Raw genomic sequence first — 20,674 nt, 5'->3', positions numbered from 1 at the left:
AAATTCTTATCAAGCACAAGGGCTTATGGGTGATCTCCTAGGAGCTGGTCATGGGGTGGTCCTTTCTGTTTAGAATGTGTGTTGTTGGAACACGCCAAGCCTTTAGAATTAACCCTTTCCTCCACCGAATGGTGATGAAAGAGTTCTTTCTAACAGCGTCTTCCATTTCTGAGACATTTTACCTGTTCCCACCAACTTCAGTGCCTCAAGTACAGTTCTTTGATTTACCGCCTGTAGAACAACTGGCAATTATTTACCGACTCCTAAGAGAAACGATCCCTATCTCAGAGTAGCCTCAAAAGTTCATTACGTGAGAGCAGAGACGCCGGAAGCCAAGTACCAAGTGCGGGCCCTTGCATACAGCAAATATTCAGTATGTCTGTTATAAAAGAATAAATGCTGAGTGAATCTTCTACTTTTTGGATTATTTCTTGTTTCCGGGATCTCTGCTAGCATGGGTCTCTCATTTTATCTCCTCCAACAGGTTGCATTTTTACACCATGCTTCAAAACTTAGGTCAGATCCCACTTTTGTCACCAACTCTCCTCAAGCCTTCGTAGCAGGATCGATCCCTCCTCCTCTGTGTTCCACAGTTTGATTGATTTCTCAGATGCATGATCCAACTCCACCTTGCATTAGAGTCGATTATAAATGTATCATTTTACCCAGCTTTAGATCTCGACTTTTAAAGACAGAGACCTTGACCTATCCATCTTGAGAGTCCCTAGAATTCCTACTCTAATGTGTTGGTTCAGGTTATTAATTAATTGACTATTGAAATCATTTAATCCTATCTTCTCAAGGTTATATTGCCAGGCTAAAACAGAGATAAGGAGAAGGTAACTAATGTCTAAAAATTGCAAATTGTCATACTCAGTCTGAATCTCAGAAAAGTGGTATTACAACCTTTCAAATTAGACTAAATGAAAAGTAGATGAATTAGACCAAGACCATAAGAGCACATTCTGCAGAACAGCTCTGTTGTGTCCTCAGCAGGGTAAGCTAAGTTATAATCATGGAGATGTTTCATCTTTCCAGCCTGTATACTCTTCTGAAGGTCCTCTCAACTTCAGGGCTTTGAGATTTATTTGTTGCCATAGGTCTGAAATTAGTTTGATTAGTTTTGTTGACAGTCATCATCTCTGAATATCTGAAATCTACCTTAGAAATAAAACTTGGCAAGAATGTCTGTGGCAATAATTCAATTTGTGTATATATTAGAATGCTAAAACTTGACATGTGAAACGGGCCCAGAGACACCCCTTTGTTTAGGTTCCCAGCCATAGAGAAGTAATTGGGATCCTAAGTGGGTCATACAAATTAAGACTAAAAAAGTTAATTTCAAATCAGTTATTCTCTCGCCAAGAGGAGAACCTCTTTGTTTATTTTTACCAATTATGGGGATTTTTGTCACACTCTTTTTCTATTTTTTCTTCTCTGTTCTCAGATCCTATCAACCCTATCTTCTGCCCAATCTTGTTTTATTCAAAAAATAGTTTTATTAAACTATTTTGTAACTATTTTATTGACTATTTTATTATCTACTATGTGCACAGCAGTTTGCTGTGGAGGAAAAACACAGCCACCAAGAGATTCGTTTAAAATAATACAATTTTATTTGACTGGTGCTCAATGTTGTACCAGGAACCCCGCCATCTTCTGGTTCTAGAGAAATAAGACACGACTTCTACCTCTGGAGGGATTATGGTATTTAACCGGAGAGAACAATCTCAAAAGATATAGCTGTGCCTTTTTGATGATTTTAATAAAACAATGTACAAAAGCCTATGGGAATGCAGCTGAAAGAGAAGTTCCTTAAGGAGAAGGAAAGCTTCAGAATTAAGGTGATGAAGGAATCCAAGGGAGAGAAAGAATATGGAGCAAATGCGGGTCTAGGGAATACGGAGAATCTGTTTCCTAGAAAGCCAAGAGCCTTCATTTAGAAGTGAATAGTTAAGATGAACTGTTCTTTAAATTGAGAGACTGCGGCCTTCCCAGTTTTTCACCAGATAATCAGCTTTCTCTGGCCTGAGTCCACGATATAGGCCCATCTATAAACAAATAATTTTTCAGTGTATTGGGGCCAGGATTAATGATACCAATCTGGAGAGCCGTCACCGAAAGAGATTTATTTTTCCCATATTATTCCTGTATGATTAACTGGCTACTCCGATGTACTAAAGAAAACCCTGTGAAAATTAACCAAGAAAAACTTTCCTTTTTTTCTGCTTAGTTGCACGGAGGAAATCTATGGGCCTTTGCTCCGGTTTCTCGCCCTGTCAGGCCTCACTCTTGCCTCAAGTGTATGTATTTTTAATATGTAATGTGGAGAGTGTTTTGCCATCGGTATAATATCAACATGCTGCTATGCTTCCGAGAGTTCAGTCTCTGATTTTATCATAACATGTATTCTGAGAGGAAGTGGTTCAACAACAGAGAACGGTGACCCTACCTGTGTCCGTTTCCCCCCCGTGTCACTCCCTGCTGTACTGACCCTGGCACTTATGCTCGTGACATCCGTGAAGATCAAAACTGTAGCTCTTGGGAGATTCGTGTCCAGTAACCTCTCCCATCGGGGTGGTTAGGAAGGATATAGCTTAACAAGGAGCTTTTGAGCAGATTTTTCAAGATATCATTATTCTTTCAATATGGTTGGGGGGTAACTGAAGAATGAACAGTTTACATTTTCCTTGAACGGAACTAGACAGAGGCAGTTCTTCATCTTGAAGGGCATCTGTGTTTCTATTTATAGGAGAATGTGGAAGGTGGGGACTGCGGTCGCTGTAAAGCCGGCTTCTTCAATTTGCAAGAGGATAATCATAAAGGTTGTGACGAGTGTTTCTGTTCCGGGGTTTCAGACAGGTGTCAGAGCTCCTACTGGACCTATGGCCAGGTAAGCAATAGCCTTTTCATTCTGGGCGCTGCTCCACAGGCCTCCTTGCTGTTGTACCTTTTGCAAGAAATTTTTTTTTTAAATTGTTTTCTGGTCGTAATTTTTTACTTCACAGTTGTCATGAGGAAGTGATAGATTTTTCCTTTAAGTGCCATTTGTGTATCTCTGATCAAAGACTTTCGGGTTTTACTTGTAGTGGTGTGGACCCTGGAATCCCTTAGAAATAGTAAATATGGGTCTCTTCAGGGTCCATGATTGCTGCGTGAGGCAGTAAAGGAATTAATGTAGTTACCGCCCCAGGGGCAGACAATTCAATCAAGAAAGCGTCAGATTGTGATATGAAGAATTATGTATTCCATTCGCCAATATTGTTGGTATACAAATTAAGAAAAATTGCTCCCCGTTGCCTTTTCAACTCTGCACAGACAGTGGTTGGTGTCCTTTTGAGGAGATGTGAGAGGAAAATGGGCCCCTCGGGGAATTTCAAGTAGCCTGTATGGCAGCTCTTAGGACTACAGAGGGGCAGGATCCAAGCTGGAGAAAGAGAAGCTCAGAAGGGAAGGAGAAACTCTCCTGTGCGAGGTCGGGAATGCCAAGTTGGATGGATGCTTGTACCTGGAGAGCCATGGCCGGTGGGGGGGTAGCGGGGGAGTGATGTGACCCTAGTTGTGCTTTGCAAAGATGACTTCCTCAGTAAACTGCCTCCCAAATGCCCCTTCCACTTTAATTAGGTGAGTAACCCTTACCACAGCTACCAGATATTCTCTCCTGCCTGTAGTGCTTTGAAGTCAAGTCTGAAATACTCTGAGGAGTTTCTGACCATGCTCTCATGTCTGAGTTGTACGCTGTCGAATGCATTGCTTCCGGAGCAGATTGCAAAGAACCCGGAGCTTCTGTCTGTAGAGTCTCACCCCACGCTGGGAGCTTCCTGGTAACCAGAAGGGGCACTTAGCCTTGGTTTTCAGCAGTTTGGTCCCTTGGTATTTGCGTTTCAGTAAGCCTTCTGGAAAGAACGTCTTTTGAATCTCTCTGCGCTGCCTTGGAATACCTGAAGAGGAGAGAAGGAAGTAACATGTATCTTAGGGTCTTGCTAGCCGATATGTTTATCGGGTATTTCTCTTTTGACCAGGGCAGTCCCAGCTTTGGGACTTGGAGAATCAAATGACCTCCACATGAAAAAAAATTTTTTTAAGTGTGCCATCTACATATTATCACAGTCACTATTTTGCTCCCCATCACCTACAACACCAAGGCACCCGCACACATCTACGCGGGCCCCGTGTAGCCACAAACCTCAGTACATTGTGTTTTGTCCCAACTAGGTAGGACAGTCTGAATTAGAATTGTAGCTATCCGCCTTCCCCTGGCCAGAGAGTAAAGATGAAAGAGCAAATCACGTTTCCTAATGTTTCCTTTAAGGATCCTACCTTTTCTGGGCAGAGGATCTAGGCAGTGAATTCCGACAGCACTTCGGACCCCAGGGGAAGGACTAGGTATAGCATTGTGAGCTGTGGCCATAGCAACAGTCTGGTGGATTCAAATGTCCCTAAGCCTCAAACCTGAAATTTAATTAAATGAGAAGGGTGGAAATACTGAATGAAAAGCTACCTTTCAGGCAGTTGCATATCTTATTTCTTTTCTTTCTCTGTTTTACAAACATATATGGAAAACCTTTTGAGATTATTTTTCCCATAAGTAACAGGAAATTAGTAGTGGAATGAAAAATACATAATATAGAGCTCAACTATCTGATAATTTATGTAACATCATAATCACTGTTTAACTTGGAACAAATTTCTGTTTTTAAGAAAGAAGTATTTGGGGTCTGAAAAAGCATTACATCAATTAAAACAGATTATCACATTTTACAATCCAAGCTCCTAGATTCAGCAAGAAAACAATGAGAATCTATAATGAGTACACACGATGTACGTTTATTTCACATTCTCCATAGCTCTCCTATTTTTCTAAACTTTTATTGTTTTTTTTTTTTTAATTTCCAAAAAATGGACACCATATGTCCTATGAAAGAGAAAGAAGTCAAGGTGGTTTTTGGTTTTGTTTTTCCCAAGTGAGACGATTGTGTGTTTTCTTGAAGATACAAGACATGCGTGGCTGGTACCTGACTGACATCTCTGGCCGCATTCGAGTGGCTCCGCAGCAGGAGGAGGTGGACCCACCTCAGCAGATCAGCGTTAGCAGCCTGGAGGCCCACCGTGCCCTGCCACAGGGCTACTACTGGAGCGCCCCAGCCCCGTACCTGGGGAACAAAGTAAGTCCATATGGTGCTGGCTTCTTGCTACTTTGCTTTAGCCAATCAATAACGAGAACGGGTTTTGATAAATATTTTTTTAAAGAAAGCTCAGAACAAATTCATGACACGGTGAGTTGCCAGAGGCAACTGAGTCCGCTTACATTGGATATTTCTCCTAGGTCCTGTGGGGGGAGTATGTATACCAAAAGTAATGTGCTCCAGCATCCCGCATGTATAGTTGGTGTTCTATGCTAACTTTTTTTTTTTTTTGGCAATTTCCAAGTCATTTTTATGCTAATTCTTTGTATGAATGAATGAACTAATGAAAGTTCTGGGATATTATTGTAAAACCTCAAAGATAGTTTTGTGAAACAAATTATGAATATTGCAAGAATATTTGTTCTTGAAATAGCTGTTTTTCTAGAGTTGTCTGCAGTAGGATACTTACTGAATTTTTCCTCATCCTTTTCTATTTCATTTCAAAGCTGATCTTCAAGACAGCTAGTTTTTCTACCTTGTATGAATGTTAATTGGAAATGAGATTTATTATATAACTAACTTACTGCTTGCCATGAAGCTTATGTAAACAACATACGTCCTGGAGCTCAAGAAGAAAACTTACCCTGGAAGAAATGCCAGATTGAAAGCACATTTGTTTTAAAGTCCACTCATACATATAGAAAAACATACACAGATAAACAAATGTAGCAGCCTCAGAAATGCAGGTGGTTTTTGTTGTTTTATTTTGTGGATTAACTCTATCTAGATGAGGGCCATGGCTTTTATCATTTTATCTTATTTTGCCTAAGAATTTGGAAAACTTATTTTGGAATTTCAAAAGAATTCAGAAAAATTTGGAAATGAAATTTGATATAGTAATTCTAAATGATCTGCTCGTCCTGCGAAAGTTAGTACCTTATCAGCTGATACTTAAATTACCTAATCACACCAGAAAGTGCAATGGTCACAGAAAAATCCCTTACAAATTGATGCTATGTAAGCCTCTAAGTTTTCACCTATAAGAATGTAGTGTTGCTTTTGAAGAAATGTTCACTGATTAAACAAACAAAATATATTTATTGTTAGTAGTTCTCTTGTGTGGCATGTGAGTATCAAGAAAAACTTAGTAGTTCACATCTTATTCAGTGAATGGGAACTGGTGGTTTTAGCTGATTAAGAAAAAAATATATATAACTAGTGGCTAGTTTCTTATTTTTAGCAGACTTCTAAAATCTATTATGAAAAATGTGTTAATGAATAAAACACGGTTTTCAGTGAACGTGTACTTTAAAAGAGACAGTGTATTTTGCATAAAATTCTACAGCTGTAATAAAAATCCAATTAAACTTGTATTTGTGAGGCCTTTTTACAACAAGAAGTCATTCTATCCTGTTCTATTTTGGAACCTCTTGTATTCCCAACAAGAATAAAATAGCACATAAGACCTGAATACCTACGGCTTAAAATTACCCCCCCCCCCCCGAAAGATAAATATATAAACTCTCAAATTGTTTGCCTCTGCTCTGAGGAATTCAGAGAAGAGCCTTGGGTCAAAATTGGATGAGTTTCAGAGGTCAGATTTTTCTTACAGTGGCGAAATTTATTTAAGAAGAGCTTAGAATAGAATATTCTTTACCGCCTTTTCCATATTTTTTCTTTGGTCATATGCTTTTTCTTTCTGTTGGCTGAAAATCAAACTGACATAAGGAAAGCAAGCAAATGGGATATTAAATAGCACCAGAGCAAAGAATTTGGACATCCTGTTCATAGTTGTTGGTGCCCAAAGATAACTTCCTTTATCCTGGCTGAATTGTTTCTTATAACCTCCCACAAGGAAGCACTTCATATTCCCCCACAGATCATTTTCACATCAAAAAGCTGTGCTTGCCCGGGCTTCACTTTACACTCCGTGAACAAAGTAATGGTAACAGGGTGTGCAAATTGTTTGAATATGGAAGACATTTTTTAATGTAATGTGGAAGCCCTTGGTGGTTTACTGTCAGATATCTCAGTATGAATGAAACAATTTGCCTTAATAACTGAACCATATAAATTTTTGATACTACAATAATACTGCACGCTCTCACAAATTACCACAGTACATCTTAACTGCCATGTCACATCACGTAAATTATAGTCATGATGACATGCTTAGCTTGGTTGATTTAATATCCTGCTAAGGAAATGGAAAATTGTAGGGCCTTGTTTGTAAATTCAATAAAGCCACTTTTCTAAATAGTCGAGGCTAAATTCTTTACCAGTAATTGCTGTTCAAATCAGAGCCATTGCCAGAATCTGACAGAAATAGTATATCAAGAAACTAGTGCATCTGCTTAGATACTGAATTTCATTTACATCCATGACCAGGAGGCAGCGGGTATATCATCCCTCCTCCGCTTTTTTAGTGTTAATTCCTAAGTCAAAAAAATATTTATGGGATGCTATTAGCTTCGCTAAATATTTGTATAACCAATTTTCAAACATTTTCCAAATCACTTGGTTGTAAGGCTACTTACAACAGAAGGAAGATGTGCCGTGCATATTCTTTGATAATGAAGATGCCACATGCCACTCTTTCTTTTTTTAGGAACCTGACTCCAAATAATGAAACTGCTTCCACACAGGAGGCACTTTGCCGACACAGAGGTGCACCCGATTGTGATAAAACTCAAGCACACTAGCCAATTTAGCTGAATATTTCTGATCCTAAGAAACATTTTTATGGACTGCAGAGCCCCTTTGGAGTCATGAGGCACATGTAACTGAATGTGTATTGGGCAGGGTGCGGGAGGCAGTCAATGAGGCCCGGAAAAACTTAGCACATTATTATACGGCCCATCTGAACATCTCCACTATCTCAGTTATGAGTTAATTCCTCAATAACAATCTTGAAAATATTTTTTCTCACATGTGAGTGAATATTTAGCACAATTGGCACAATCAAGTGTTAATTCCCCCTCACCCCTTGCTCTAGAGAGTCAAAGAGGATTAAGTCGGGCACCCACAGGGTTGTACTAGGCAGCATTTCATTTTCAAAATGCTTGGCAAATGTTAATGCTTGGTTGTAGGGCATTGGTTTAAGCCTGGAACTAGACAGGGGTGGAAAGAGCTAGAAGGACTGCATCCTGCTGGTTTGCTACAGGCTACAGCTATTCAGAAACAGTTTGGGTATTTCAGAGTTGGAATAATTTACTGCTTTAGTAAACTAAGTGCTATTGGAACATGGAAATAGTCATTTACGTAAAGTTACCCTAGTGGTCTGAAATAGTTAGTGCAGCTTCCAAAAACCATTCTCTCCGCATCTGCAGAGTTCCCTGAGAATCTGGCTTGGCCTGTCTGCTCTTCCCACATTACCATTAAGGTTTACAATCCTGTCTCTGAGCATTATTAAATTAATCTTATGTGATTTGTTCTTTACAGAACAATGCTTATTTTCTACAAAAAAAAAAAATGCTTGTTTTCTACTACGTTGCCTTTTTGTTTCCAGCTTAGAGAAGCTTTTTTTTTTTTTTTTTTTTTTTTGAGAAGCTTTTAAATTGCTTCATGTGGGTGCCAAGAATACCTATAGCCTAGCTTAAGATGCACATTATGAGTCTGCTGACAAAATAGCATCTGGCTTCCCAAAGTAAGCTCTGGTACTTCTTTGTTGTGCTTGCTTGACTTTCAGTTCTGTCTCTCAGATCTCAAATCGAAGCTGTGGATTTGAAAGAGATTGTTGCTTGAGATTCAGAGGACAGGGTCGTTCTTGTCACTTAAAAGGAGCTCAACGAACACTTTGTGATTAATGCTACATGCTTAACAACAACAAAAGTAGTTTTGCTTAGTTTGTTCAGAAATGACTCTTGACTTAGGACTTATATCAGGTTGAGAAATGACTTCAGACCTGGTTAAAAAAAATTAAAAACGAATAAGCAGGATCTAATCTCCTTTAAAAGCGTAATGTGTATTTGTGACTTCTAATTATTCAAAAGCAAAGGTCAGACCTGATCCTGCATCCTTAACTTCCTCCAGTTCAAGCCTTGGATTAAATGGATTAATTAAGAAGGTATTGTGTAGTGGAGATGGCATGGCCAAAAAGGTAAATAGGACAAATTGGCTGTGATTGAATTTTTATTTCATAAATCAGATCTCATTAAGAATAAATTGGTAATAGAGTAGTATCTAGAAGACTTGCTGCCTACAACCAACCAAATGCATTGTTAGAGGTACATGAAAAAATATATTTATTAAAAAACCAAAACAAAAAAAGTCGAGAAGTTACTTGTTGCCTGTGGTGATGGTAAAGTCAACTATGCAAAATTATCCCACCTACAAGGACTCAAGATCGAACATATTTATCTCTCAAACTTACCTAACCTTATCATAATAGTATCTTGATATTTTTCCTAAATAAATATATAGAGCACTAATTCTAACATTGCAAATTATTACATTAAAAAAACATTTTAATATTCATATGCATCATTCTGTTTGCAGCACCTTATAATGAAGTACAATGGGGACAAAGATCAGTTTTTTACAGTTGAGCAACTAAACATGAATCAAGTAGGGGAGGATTCAGTTTAATAGCAATTGGTGGGAACAATTAAGGAGTTGACTTAACAGTAATATCAATCTCAGTTAACTTTGGGTTATGGTTACCAACAAAAGTAATCAATGGCTACATTGGTAGGAGTTTACTGATCAGGTGCAGGGACGTAATAGTTATATAAATTCTGCACAAAACATGTCCCCTAAATACTCAACTTATGAATTTATGTTTTCAGTTATGTTAAGATACATGACTAAGGTTATCAGCTGATAAGCCAAGATATCCCAGTTAGTAAAACAGCCAGGACTGGGATCCAGATGTGTCTATCCCTTTTCTACTAGTTATTTTTCCATTCAGTTATGTTCATTAGTACTTGTAAAGCATTTGGCTTTGGAATAGAAATGCTTGAGCAGCTTATCCAAAGGAAAGCATAAGAAAGGAAACAATACAGATATGAAATTTAAGAAATGCAAATTAATGAAATAGAAAACAAATATTAATAGAGAGGCCACAAGCCAAAAAAATTTACTTAAAATATTGTATTTATTTATTCATGAGAGTCCCAGAGAGAGAGGCAGAGACACAGGCAGAGGGAGAAGCAGGCTCCATGCAGGAAGCCCGATGTGGGACTAGATCCCAGGACCTCGGGATCTGACCTGAGCCGAGGGCAGATGCTCACCCACTGAGTCACCCAGGCGCCCCACTTTTAAAAGAATTGCAAAGCTCTAGAAAGACTAATAGAAAAAAAAGTGGGTAAAGAGACACATAAATGATAGAAATGTAAATATGGACATAACTAAAATTACTTCAGAAAATTTTATAAAAAGAAAATCATGCTGAAGGTGAGGGAAGTCAGGACCCAGGGGATGAAGCCATTTTCCTGTAGTCATATGGTTAGAAGTGGTCTATGCACATGCTTGGCCACTTGTCCCATTAGGGGGGCCAGGGCACCTTTAGGAAACTGATCAGATCTGAAAGAGGCTGGGACGCCTGGGGCCTCAGCGATTGAACATCTGCTTTGGCTCAGGGCGCCGTCCCGGAGCACAGGAGCGCAGGATCGAGTCCCACATCAGCTGCCTCGAGGAGCCTGCTTCCCCCTCTGTCTGTGTCTCTGCCTCTCTCTCTCTATGTCTCTCGTGAGTAAATAAATAAAATCCTTTAAAAAAAAAATCTGAAAGAAGCTGCAAGAATAGAAAAAAAAAATCATTAAAACTTTGCACACAATAAATTTAATTACTCATAAAATAAGTATATTTCTAGAATAATAAAAATTAATAACCCTGATTCCAAGGGAAAACCCCTGAAAGTCATATGAACATTAAAACAATAGAATCAGTAGTCAAGAAAATCTTCCCAGTTAGATGCCATCAGGTCTGTTTTGTTTACAAGTGATTTCAATCACTATTCAAACTTAAAGAATCTTTTCTAGAGAACAGAATCATGGGGATTACTCCATAAGTAATTTAATGTGACTCGGTGGGCTTGATATCAAACCTTCGAGGGAGATATAAAAAGGAAATCCCTACCTAAAGTCACTCATGCAAATAGATTCTAAACAAAGCATAAACAATCTGAATTTGTAATATATAAAAATGGCAAAACAAAATGGGCCAACTTGCTCCTATCGTTAGAGTTCAGGTTGGTTTAATTCAGAAAATCAGCTTAAGTAATTGGCCATATTGACTGACTAAAAAAGAGAGAAAAATAAAATGATCTCCATGGATGCAGAAAAAGAAATAGACAAAATTAATGATTCATGATGTTTTAAAAAATGTGCAAACTAAGATAGGAAAGGTACCTCTTTAGCTGATGAAGAGTGTCTCCACAAAGAGGAATAGCAAATACTTAATATAAAACATTGAAAGACTACTTTAAGGTTATGAGACAGTTTTCACTGTGATCACTTTTATGTAATATTGTACTAGAAGATCTAGACATTGCAATATGATAGGAAATAAAAGATAGAGAGATTGGAAGGTAAGGAAAACCCCCCACACTTGTAGATGGTAGAAGTATCTGCTTTACAAACTCAAAAGATGAAATATTAATAAGCGAATCAAAAGGGGAACCGTATACAAAATTAACTTATGAAAATCAATTATATATTTCTTTATATCAGCAAAGATCAGTTAAAAATACTTTTTAAAAAATATTTCATTTTTTAAAAAATATTACATTTGAGATAGACTGAGGGTAAAAGAAAGCACGAACCAAGGGGCAGAGGGAGAGGGATAAGCAGACTTCTCACCAATCAGGGAGCCCAATGCAAGACTCAATCCCAGGACCCTGGCTTCATGACCTGAGTGGAAGGCAGACACTTAACCGACTGAGACTCCCAGGGGCCCCAAAATACTTTTAAAATTAGTCCTTTACAATAGCAATAAATATTAAAAATACCAGTGATTAAACTTATATGGAAAAAGCAAAGGACCAAGAATAAGCTGAGGAAATTTAAAACAAAAACTGGAGAGTTTTTAATCAAAACTTTTCTGATATAAACACAACTTATTTTAAAAATATATAATAATTAAGACACAAGGCTATGGGTGTGGAAAAAGATAAAAATACAAAATACATAAAGTGGAACTGAGAGGGATGCCTGAGTGCCTCAGTCCGTTAAGCATAGGACTTAATTTTGGTTCAAATCATGATCTCAGGGTTGAGGGATTGAGCCCTGTGTTTGGCTTGGCGCCTAGTGGGGAGTCTTCTTGAGGAATCTCCCTCCCTTTCTCCATTTGCCTCTCCCTTTGCTTGCACCCCCCCTCTCTCTCAAATAAATAAATAAATCTTTTAAAAAACAAACTGAGAAAACAGCCCAGAAATACCCTATGGATTTTTAACAAAATAGACTTTGCAGATAATAATAATAATAGGATAGACCATGTAGTAAATGCTCCTCATACATTGATTATCTAAAGACAGAGAGGAAAAAAAAATCTCTGCATCCCTATCTCACATTATACATAAAAATAAATTCTGGTTGAAGCAAAGACTATAATTTCAAAAACCATTCTTAAAAAAGCTTATAAAAACTAATACATTGGAATTTTTGCTTCTGATAATAATTGAATGATAGAATCTCAATTTACCTACCTGCTTTATTTTTTTTTACCCAACTGCTTCAAATAAGAAAACTTGAGAAAAAGTACGAAACAATTTTTAGACACTAGACAACAAATAGTATAGGGTCTTGATCCCTGAGAAAAGAGAAACAAAATAAAGTGAAGCTTACGACTGTCCCGGATTATTGCCTGGGTTCAGTTCCAAGTGGATGGAGGATAAACATCAGGTCTGAAAAATGGAGATTGAAGGTCAAGGAAGCTAGAAATTGTGGGACAGGATATCAGAGAAGAGGGATATGGGGCAAGAGAGGGAGAGAGAAAGAGAGACAGAGAGAGAGAAAGAGAGAGACAGAGACAGAGATCTGTAAAGGTATAAGGGAGACCTCCAGCCTGGCTGAGTATTGAGTTGGATGGGAGAAGACCACCTAAGGCTGGTGAAAGAAAAACCAATATGTAGCAAGAGAAACAATTCCTGGAACTAACACAGAGCTGGTAAAAGTTCATTTTCCCACCACCTAACATGGAACATCTTCATAAAAGGGAGGACCTCAGATAAAGTACTCAGAGAGTATTGTCTCAGTAGAGGGGTTAAATTAGCCTGAGATCACAGGAGGCTCTAAATTCACCCTAACGAATCTTAAAAGCAAACTTTAAAAGAAATCAACTTGTTCCAAGTGAATTAACAGCACGCCAGAACAAAGTCCAAAACTGATTAATTACAACAAAATCCAACACCCAAAAATGTAAAATTCAGCATGTCTGGCATCAGATCAAAAATTACTGGGTCTATAAACAAGCCTGGGCATATGAACCGTAACCAGGAGAAAAATCAGTTCGTGAAAACGGACTGAAAAATGGTAAGAAAATCATGCCAATGTATATCTAAATTGTAAAAAAAAGAAGAAAGAAAGAGAAAGAAAGAAAAAGAAAAGAAAAGAAAGAAAAGAAGAAAAGAAAAGAAAAGAAAAGAAAAGAAAAGAAAAAAAGAGGGAGACCAAGAGAAAATCTTAAAAGCAGCCAGAGGAAAAAAGGTACAAGATGTACAGAAGAACAGAGATAAGAAAGAAGATTCTTATCAGACATGATGTGAACTAGAATATAGTACACAGATATTTTAAAATATCCGAGGGAAAAGAAACAACAACATACAAGAAAAGTTAGTCCAAAATTCTTTAGCAGGCCAAAAATTCTTGAAAAAGGAAGGCAAACAAAGAGTTTTTCAGAGAAATAAAAGCTGAACTACTTTTTCAAAAACAAATCTGCGCTGGGAGAAATGTAGAAAGTTCTTCTGGTGAAAGGAATGTGATGCCAGATGGGAATTTGTCCCTACAAAACAAAATTAAGAGTATCTAAAACAGTATAAAATAATGTTTTGATTGCCACCTAACACAGGACCTCAGGCTAGTCATCCCTTTAGCCGTAGGCTTAACACAGTGGCTACTGAGTAATAAGACGCACAGACTTGAAATAGAATTTCAAGTACTCTTTGTATACAATTTTCTTTGAAATTATAAAGGAAAGACTATGCCATAATAAGAACGAGAAAGTTCTTCTTTCTTCAACCCCCATTCCTCATTTCAAAACTAAAGAAAGCAAAATCACCACCAATTTGAGTTTCAATCCAATCTTTATGTAAAACTACATTTTTTTCTATTTCTTTGTTAACACTTTATGCTGTGTGGTCTGTGCTGCTCTGTGGAAAACCTTGGGGAACCGATCCATTGCTGATTCGGATACTGGTGGGACAAATTCCCAATATTCTTTGTAGGGCAGTGTTAGGCCATTTTGGAACCTTTCTTATCCAGAATGTTCTTTATATAGTGGGTTTTTTTGTTTACTGTTGCTGGTTCATATTGGAAAGGACAAATTTGTAGGGAAAAGGCAAGTTTGTAGGAAGACAGATACGTGTGAGGGGAAGATGCCATAAAGACAGAGAGAAGATGACCATCTATACACCAAGGGCAGAAATCTGGAACAGCTTCTTCCTTCACAGCCCTTGGAAGAGACCAATGATCAAGGCTGACACCTTGATCATTGACTAGCAAACTCCTACATTATTTTCTTTATTCATTTTCATGAGAATCGATTGAAAGTGTCTGATTAAGTAAGGAGAAGTCACAGTTCGTTATTTTTAGTGTTCTGGTCCTTATGCCTTTCACAGATCTGATTCAAATTCCAGATATATCTACCTTATTAGTTTTATGATCTTGGACACATCCCATAATTTAGTTGAGTCTCATTATCTGCAAAATGAGAGTTCCAGCCTCAGAATTGTGCAAAGCCCTCTAAAATGCCCTGAGCGCTCAGAAGCTGTTCAATAAATGCCAATTTCTGCATGACTTTCTGGAGTTGTGCATTGTAGGAATTTATATTGAGGTAGCCTATACCAGTTAAAGACATTTGTTGAAGAACGCTTTGTCCCCTATTTACTGCTGTCTGATAGAGCATCTGGTGGTGGTAAGGGACAAGATATAATTAAAGATAAAAATGGACAATCACAGAGAGTTAATTTTAGCAAGTCAGTAGATCATTGACTTAAGTAGAAGCTTTGCAGATGTGAAAAAATTAGATCAGTTAGCTAGCTTTTTGAGAAACCTGCAGAATGTTTTGTACTTTATCTTGAAGGTACCAAAATAAAGCTAACAATCATCACTTCCAGTCTTCCAAACAAATGACCTGATGAGTATCTCCCTCTTCCCACTTCACTGAAGGCCTAGTAGGTAAAAGAATTTGCAATTTCTGCCCACCAGTAACTGATTAAAGAAGTAAATTTTCTAAGTGTGATAAACACAGTCAACACCCTACAGCTATGTCAGTAAGGTGGTCATTAAGATAGATCCAATGAGACTGGTATCCTTATAAAAAGGGAAAATTTGGAGACAGACCCTCATATGGGGAGAATGCCGATGGGAACAAGATGACAGCCAGCTACAAACCAGAGAGGGACACCTGAAACACAGCCTCTCCCATAGCCTCGGGAGAACCAACCCGACTAACACCATAATTTAGGACTTCTGGCCTCCAGAACTGTGAGATGATGGATTTCTGTTGTTTAAGACACTTGGTTTGTTGTACTTTCATATGGCAGCCCTAGCAAACTAATACAAATGATATCAATTCTTTTTTATTTTATTTTTTTGAGGATTTTATTTATTTAAGAGAGAGAGAGAAATATTTATTTATAAGTAAATAAATATTTATTTATTTAAGAGCACAAGTGGGAGGAAAAGCAGATAGAGAGGGAGAAGCAGACCCCTCTACTGAGCAAGGAGCCCAATGTGGGGCTCCATCCCAGAACTGCGGGATCATGACCCGAGCCGAAGGCAGATGCTTAACCTACTGAGCCACCCAGGTTCCCCTCAATTCTTTCTTAAAATCCCACATTTCCTTACCATAACACACAGCAAACAGAAGGCTAATCTAATACTAAAGAGAGTATCAAAATTGGTGAGAAAGGCCAATTAGTCCAAAATGGGCAACAGATATGAACAGTTCATAGAAAAGGAAATGCATACTGTAATGCCTTAAACTTATACAGTAACATGTGCCAATTATTTCTTAGTGAAGCTGGAAAAAAATATAAAACAATGTTCAACCTGACTTATAGTATACCTGGGGGATCATTTGTCATCTATCTTAGGAAAGAGAATAAAATGCATAGCATGGAATTACTGAGACTTTAAAAAGACAGAGATCCTGGTCAGTTAAGTGTCCAACCCTCTGTTTCAGCTCAGGTCATGATCTCAGGATCCTGAGGTCGAGCCCCAGGTCGGCCTCTGCCCTCAGCACAGAGTCTGCTTGAAATTCTCTCTCCGCCCCTCCCCCTCATGCGCTCTCTCTCTTTTTCTCTCAAATAAATAAATAAATCTTTTTAAAAAGGCAAAGATCGTTATATATCGGTGGTAAGGATATACATTGATGTAATCCACAAAAACCAATTTAGCAATCTTCACCGAAGTTACAAATACACGAGTGTTAATATATTTCTCTTCTGAAAATTTATCCTACAGGTACATATAAACATGAGAAATGCAAAGTCATTCATTCAAAAATGTCCGTGATGTCCATAAAAATGTTTGTCATTGCAAGACAAATTAAATGAGTTTGGGCACATACATGTTACCAAACACCATAGAACTTTAAATAAGGACAGAAATTCTTTGTATGCTAATATGGAATAATCCAAAATACATGGTCAAGCAATTAAACCTGGAAGCAGAATGGTATATATATGACCACCATTTGTGTATAAAATAGTAGAGAAAAAGATAATTATAAGGTTCCTCAGCTATTTTGAGTCACAACTAGCATTTCAATTGGGGTGAGTTTGCCTCCAGAGATTGTGCCCTCTGTGAACAGAATATCATCAAAGATGTAAAATAAAATATTTTAACTAGAACAGCTGTTATTTTTAATTTAATCTGTTATAAACTATTGCTTCTCTATTCTAGACTTTGTTGTAAAAATTACTTCTTGAATGTGATCATTTAACCAAGTATTAAGTGCCCCAGTCCTATGGGCTAAAAATCAATTGGCACGCTTAATTAATCACAGGGGGTGGAATAGCACCGTTATCTCTTCGGATAGTTTCAGGGAATACTGTTATTGTCAGCAGTGCCTCCTAGAGAAGCATAAAGTCCACATTTTTATTGCTGAGGTTTTCTCATCACTTCCAGCAGTGGTAGTTGAGGCAAGCAGGTGCTGTCTTACTTCACTTTTCCCTAAGCTCTTCTTGTGTTACCTGGGTCTGAGATCCCAAGTAGTTGAAATCTGACATTTGCCACATGGAGAAAGGAGCCATGTGATAAGACCCCAATCTGAAATGTGATGAATTATTAAACAAGTAGTTTGTGGGGTGATTGAAAATTACCTGCGAAGGAGCGCTTATCTCCTTGAGGCACGTCGAAAGCTAACGGGATTGAGCCAATTAGACTGACTGTCTCTTCAATGAGTTGTGACCTCCCGATGGTAATAGCTTATTATGATGATAAATGAACCCATCTCTCCAACTGAAGCCTGAGTACACACTTCAGCAGTTTCCTTGAATCATGAGGCCATTACCTTTCAACTTCAGATCGACAGCAGTGACAGCCACAGGAGCAGAGAGCATGCATGACTGGACACAGATGATTGTTTTACTCAGATGAATATATTTACAGCTATTTCCGAAGAAATGGGATCTCCTGTAGGTTGAGTGTTCACACCTGAAATATTTACCATAGGACGTTCCCTTTATTAGGAAGAACTACTTCCTGGCTAACTCATCATTCTGAGATAATCAAGTTTTGCTCCCCCTGCTCACCCACGCTCCCAATCCCCAGTTTCTATTTGCTGTTTTCAGTGTTTGGATTCCTTATTCTTGTTGGTCTCCTGACTGAAGAAAATTTTTGAACAAAAATATTTTCTTACTTTGGAGATGCTTGTAATATACAGATGAGCATCTATGTTTTTAACTTATCAGCATGTATCTTTAATTAATTTAATCTTCTTAAATTCCACAGATTATGTTTCATGTGGGCCAGAGGAATCACTCACACTCTCTTATTTGTAGAGAAAGTTTTTAAAGGTTGTTGGTTTAAGAATCACACAACCGTAAATACTTTAATTTTTGTTTTTTTAATTTCAGGAAGTGTCAAATGTCCTTTAAGTAGTTCATGGAGCTTGATAGCAATTTTCTTATTCTGCTGTAGTGAAATTTTGGTTTGCAAAGAATTAGAGGAGAAAGTATTATTTATTGCATCTATAACGAAATACAGTGTTTTAATTCTTCATGAGTATTGCCGACTTCCCAAATATATCCTTTTGAAAAAAAAATCTGTTGACTGAGCAAAATTAAGTTTATGAAGGTACTGCAGTAAGAGGAACACCACCCACCTTGATAGAGCATTAGTATCTCAAAGGATAAAAATCTGGGGAGGACAGTCACTGGTTTTAGGGGAAAGGTTAGGTAATTTCAAGGTGGTTTTTTCATTGAAGACAATTGGGCAGTTTATGATCCCATAGCCTTGGATTTGTCCAAAGTGAGTGAGGGTGAGATAAGAATCCTGAATCAAGTGTTGAAGAGCATTGGATTAGTCTAAGAGTGAGCCAGCTTAGATGGATCACAGCCCATGAATCAGGTTTTCTTGGAGCTTGTGAGGGGAATGGTTTAAAATAGGGGTTGGGAATTATGCTTGACACCAGCACTAACACAAGAATAGGGAATTTGTTGGCTTTGGTTCTCACAGACAGTAGCTATGTGATCGTAACGTAGTTGATTAGTTTCTCTGTGTCATTGTTTCTTGTGTGTAAAGTGGAGATAGTAATGCCCCCTTCACAGAGTTATTAGAGAGTTATTAATGTATCAGTTATTAAAGTCAGTTATTAAAGTATCTGATAAATAATAAGCACTCGGTATTAGTGATTATTCTTAACTCCAGCTGGGTCTAATTTGAGGTCAGATACTATTCCATTGAAATTTAAGGAAGGCTATACACACAATACACAGGAAGGAAGGAAGGAAGGAAGGAAGGAAGGAAGGAAGGAAGGAAGGAAGGAAGGATGGAAGGAAGGAGAAAGAAGAAAGAAAGAAAGAAAGAAAGAAAGAAAGAAAGAAAGAAAGAAAGAAAGAAAGAAAGAAAGAAAGAGAAAGAAAGAGAAATGAAAGAAAAAAGAAAGAATAAAAGAAAGAAAGCAGGAAAGGGAAAAGGGTAGAAAGAATCTGTTCATATATATTTAATTTTTAGTGTATTTTAATTCAGAAAGAAACTGTCTATTGGGATCTCTCTCTTTTAGTCCAAATTTATCAAGAAGTGGTCTGGTCTTCGATAAATGCCTTTTCTCCAGTTTTCATCTGAGGCTGGACATGAAGTGATCATCAGCCTTGGTGTTCTGGAAATGAGTCCTTAATGATGAAATGGTGCTGGAAATAGCCCACAAGCAAAAAGCTTTATAGGCCATTGAAGGTCTCCAAAGCCATTTACTGCTTTAAGCTTATTTTTACTCATCATCACAGAAAAAGTAGGGCATTGTTCTTACATCAAATAGTTTTAAATTAAGATGCAGTTTTATATAAAAGTCAAAATGCCTTATTTTGTTTTGTCAAAACAAGTATAGAAATAAAATTTGATTATGTTAATATCCAATCGTGATTCTTCTCTTCATCACAAACTCTCTTGAAATTTTAAATTGGAAACAAGAGAGGAATTTACTGTAGCTCACTCTCTAGCAGATATTTGGAGGATGATAGGTGGAATAAGTGTTTGAAAGAAGAAGCCATTTTCCATTGCGCTGAATACGTGAACTTTACGCTTGGTGAAAGATGTCTAGGCCAAGGAAAGTGGAAGCTGTACTGTGAAGGAACCCCACACCAGGCTGATCCCCTAAGACTTAGCAGGAATGGGTTTGAGTCCCTGAGCCTGACTAGCGTAGTGCAGTCTTTTGACTTAAAGCAAATGCATCAGGTGAAGCTAACCTCTTCCAAAATCTAGTTATGGCTACAGCAGTCTCCAGGGTGTGGTGTGCAGGCCCCTCTGCATCAGAGTCACCTGGGGTCTATATGGAAAGTGGGTTATTGGCCTCCATTCTGGATTCACTCAGTCAGAAGATCCTAAAGAAATGTGTGGAAATCTACCCTTTAATAATCTCTCCAAGTGATTCTTCACCCATAAAATTTTGAGAGCCACTCTTTTATGATTCCTTTGGAAAATTACTTGTCACCAATTAAGCATCTCTAGATGATTCCTGAGACTTAAATTCCCAACATTAGAACAAAAACACCAACAAAAAAGAATCATGCACCAGGCCTTACTCTGAATTCAGAGGTTGACTTTCTTGCTCAACCTTGTACTTGCCTGTACAAGGAAACCCTACAAGAATCCCTTATTAGCCACTACAAAATATGTGAACTGGAATCTGTTTACCAATCTCATTACAGAAACACACAAATATACGTA

At 37.8% G+C, this 20,674-nt stretch overlaps 1 protein-coding gene across 2 annotated transcripts in view; it reads left to right on the top strand.

Moving 5' to 3' along the window:
- The window catches only part of LAMA2 (laminin subunit alpha 2), a 580,166-nt gene that overhangs the window by 262,483 nt on the left and 297,009 nt on the right, over positions 1–20,674 (top strand). For both annotated transcript variants that reach the window (XR_012002712.1, XM_072764558.1), the window contains exons 11-12: positions 2,753–2,893; positions 4,992–5,165. Coding sequence is in view for 1 of the 2 variants with exons in the window: in XM_072764558.1 (XP_072620659.1) it covers positions 2,753–2,893; positions 4,992–5,165 (315 nt within the window). In the remaining variant the exon portion in view is untranslated. The remainder of the gene's footprint in view (positions 1–2,752; positions 2,894–4,991; positions 5,166–20,674) is intronic.

The sequence above is a fragment of the Vulpes vulpes genome, chromosome 1, assembly GCF_048418805.1.
Source record: "Vulpes vulpes isolate BD-2025 chromosome 1, VulVul3, whole genome shotgun sequence".
Taxonomy (NCBI): Eukaryota; Metazoa; Chordata; class Mammalia; order Carnivora; family Canidae; genus Vulpes; species Vulpes vulpes.
This window is presented reverse-complemented; position numbering and strand designations above follow the sequence as displayed.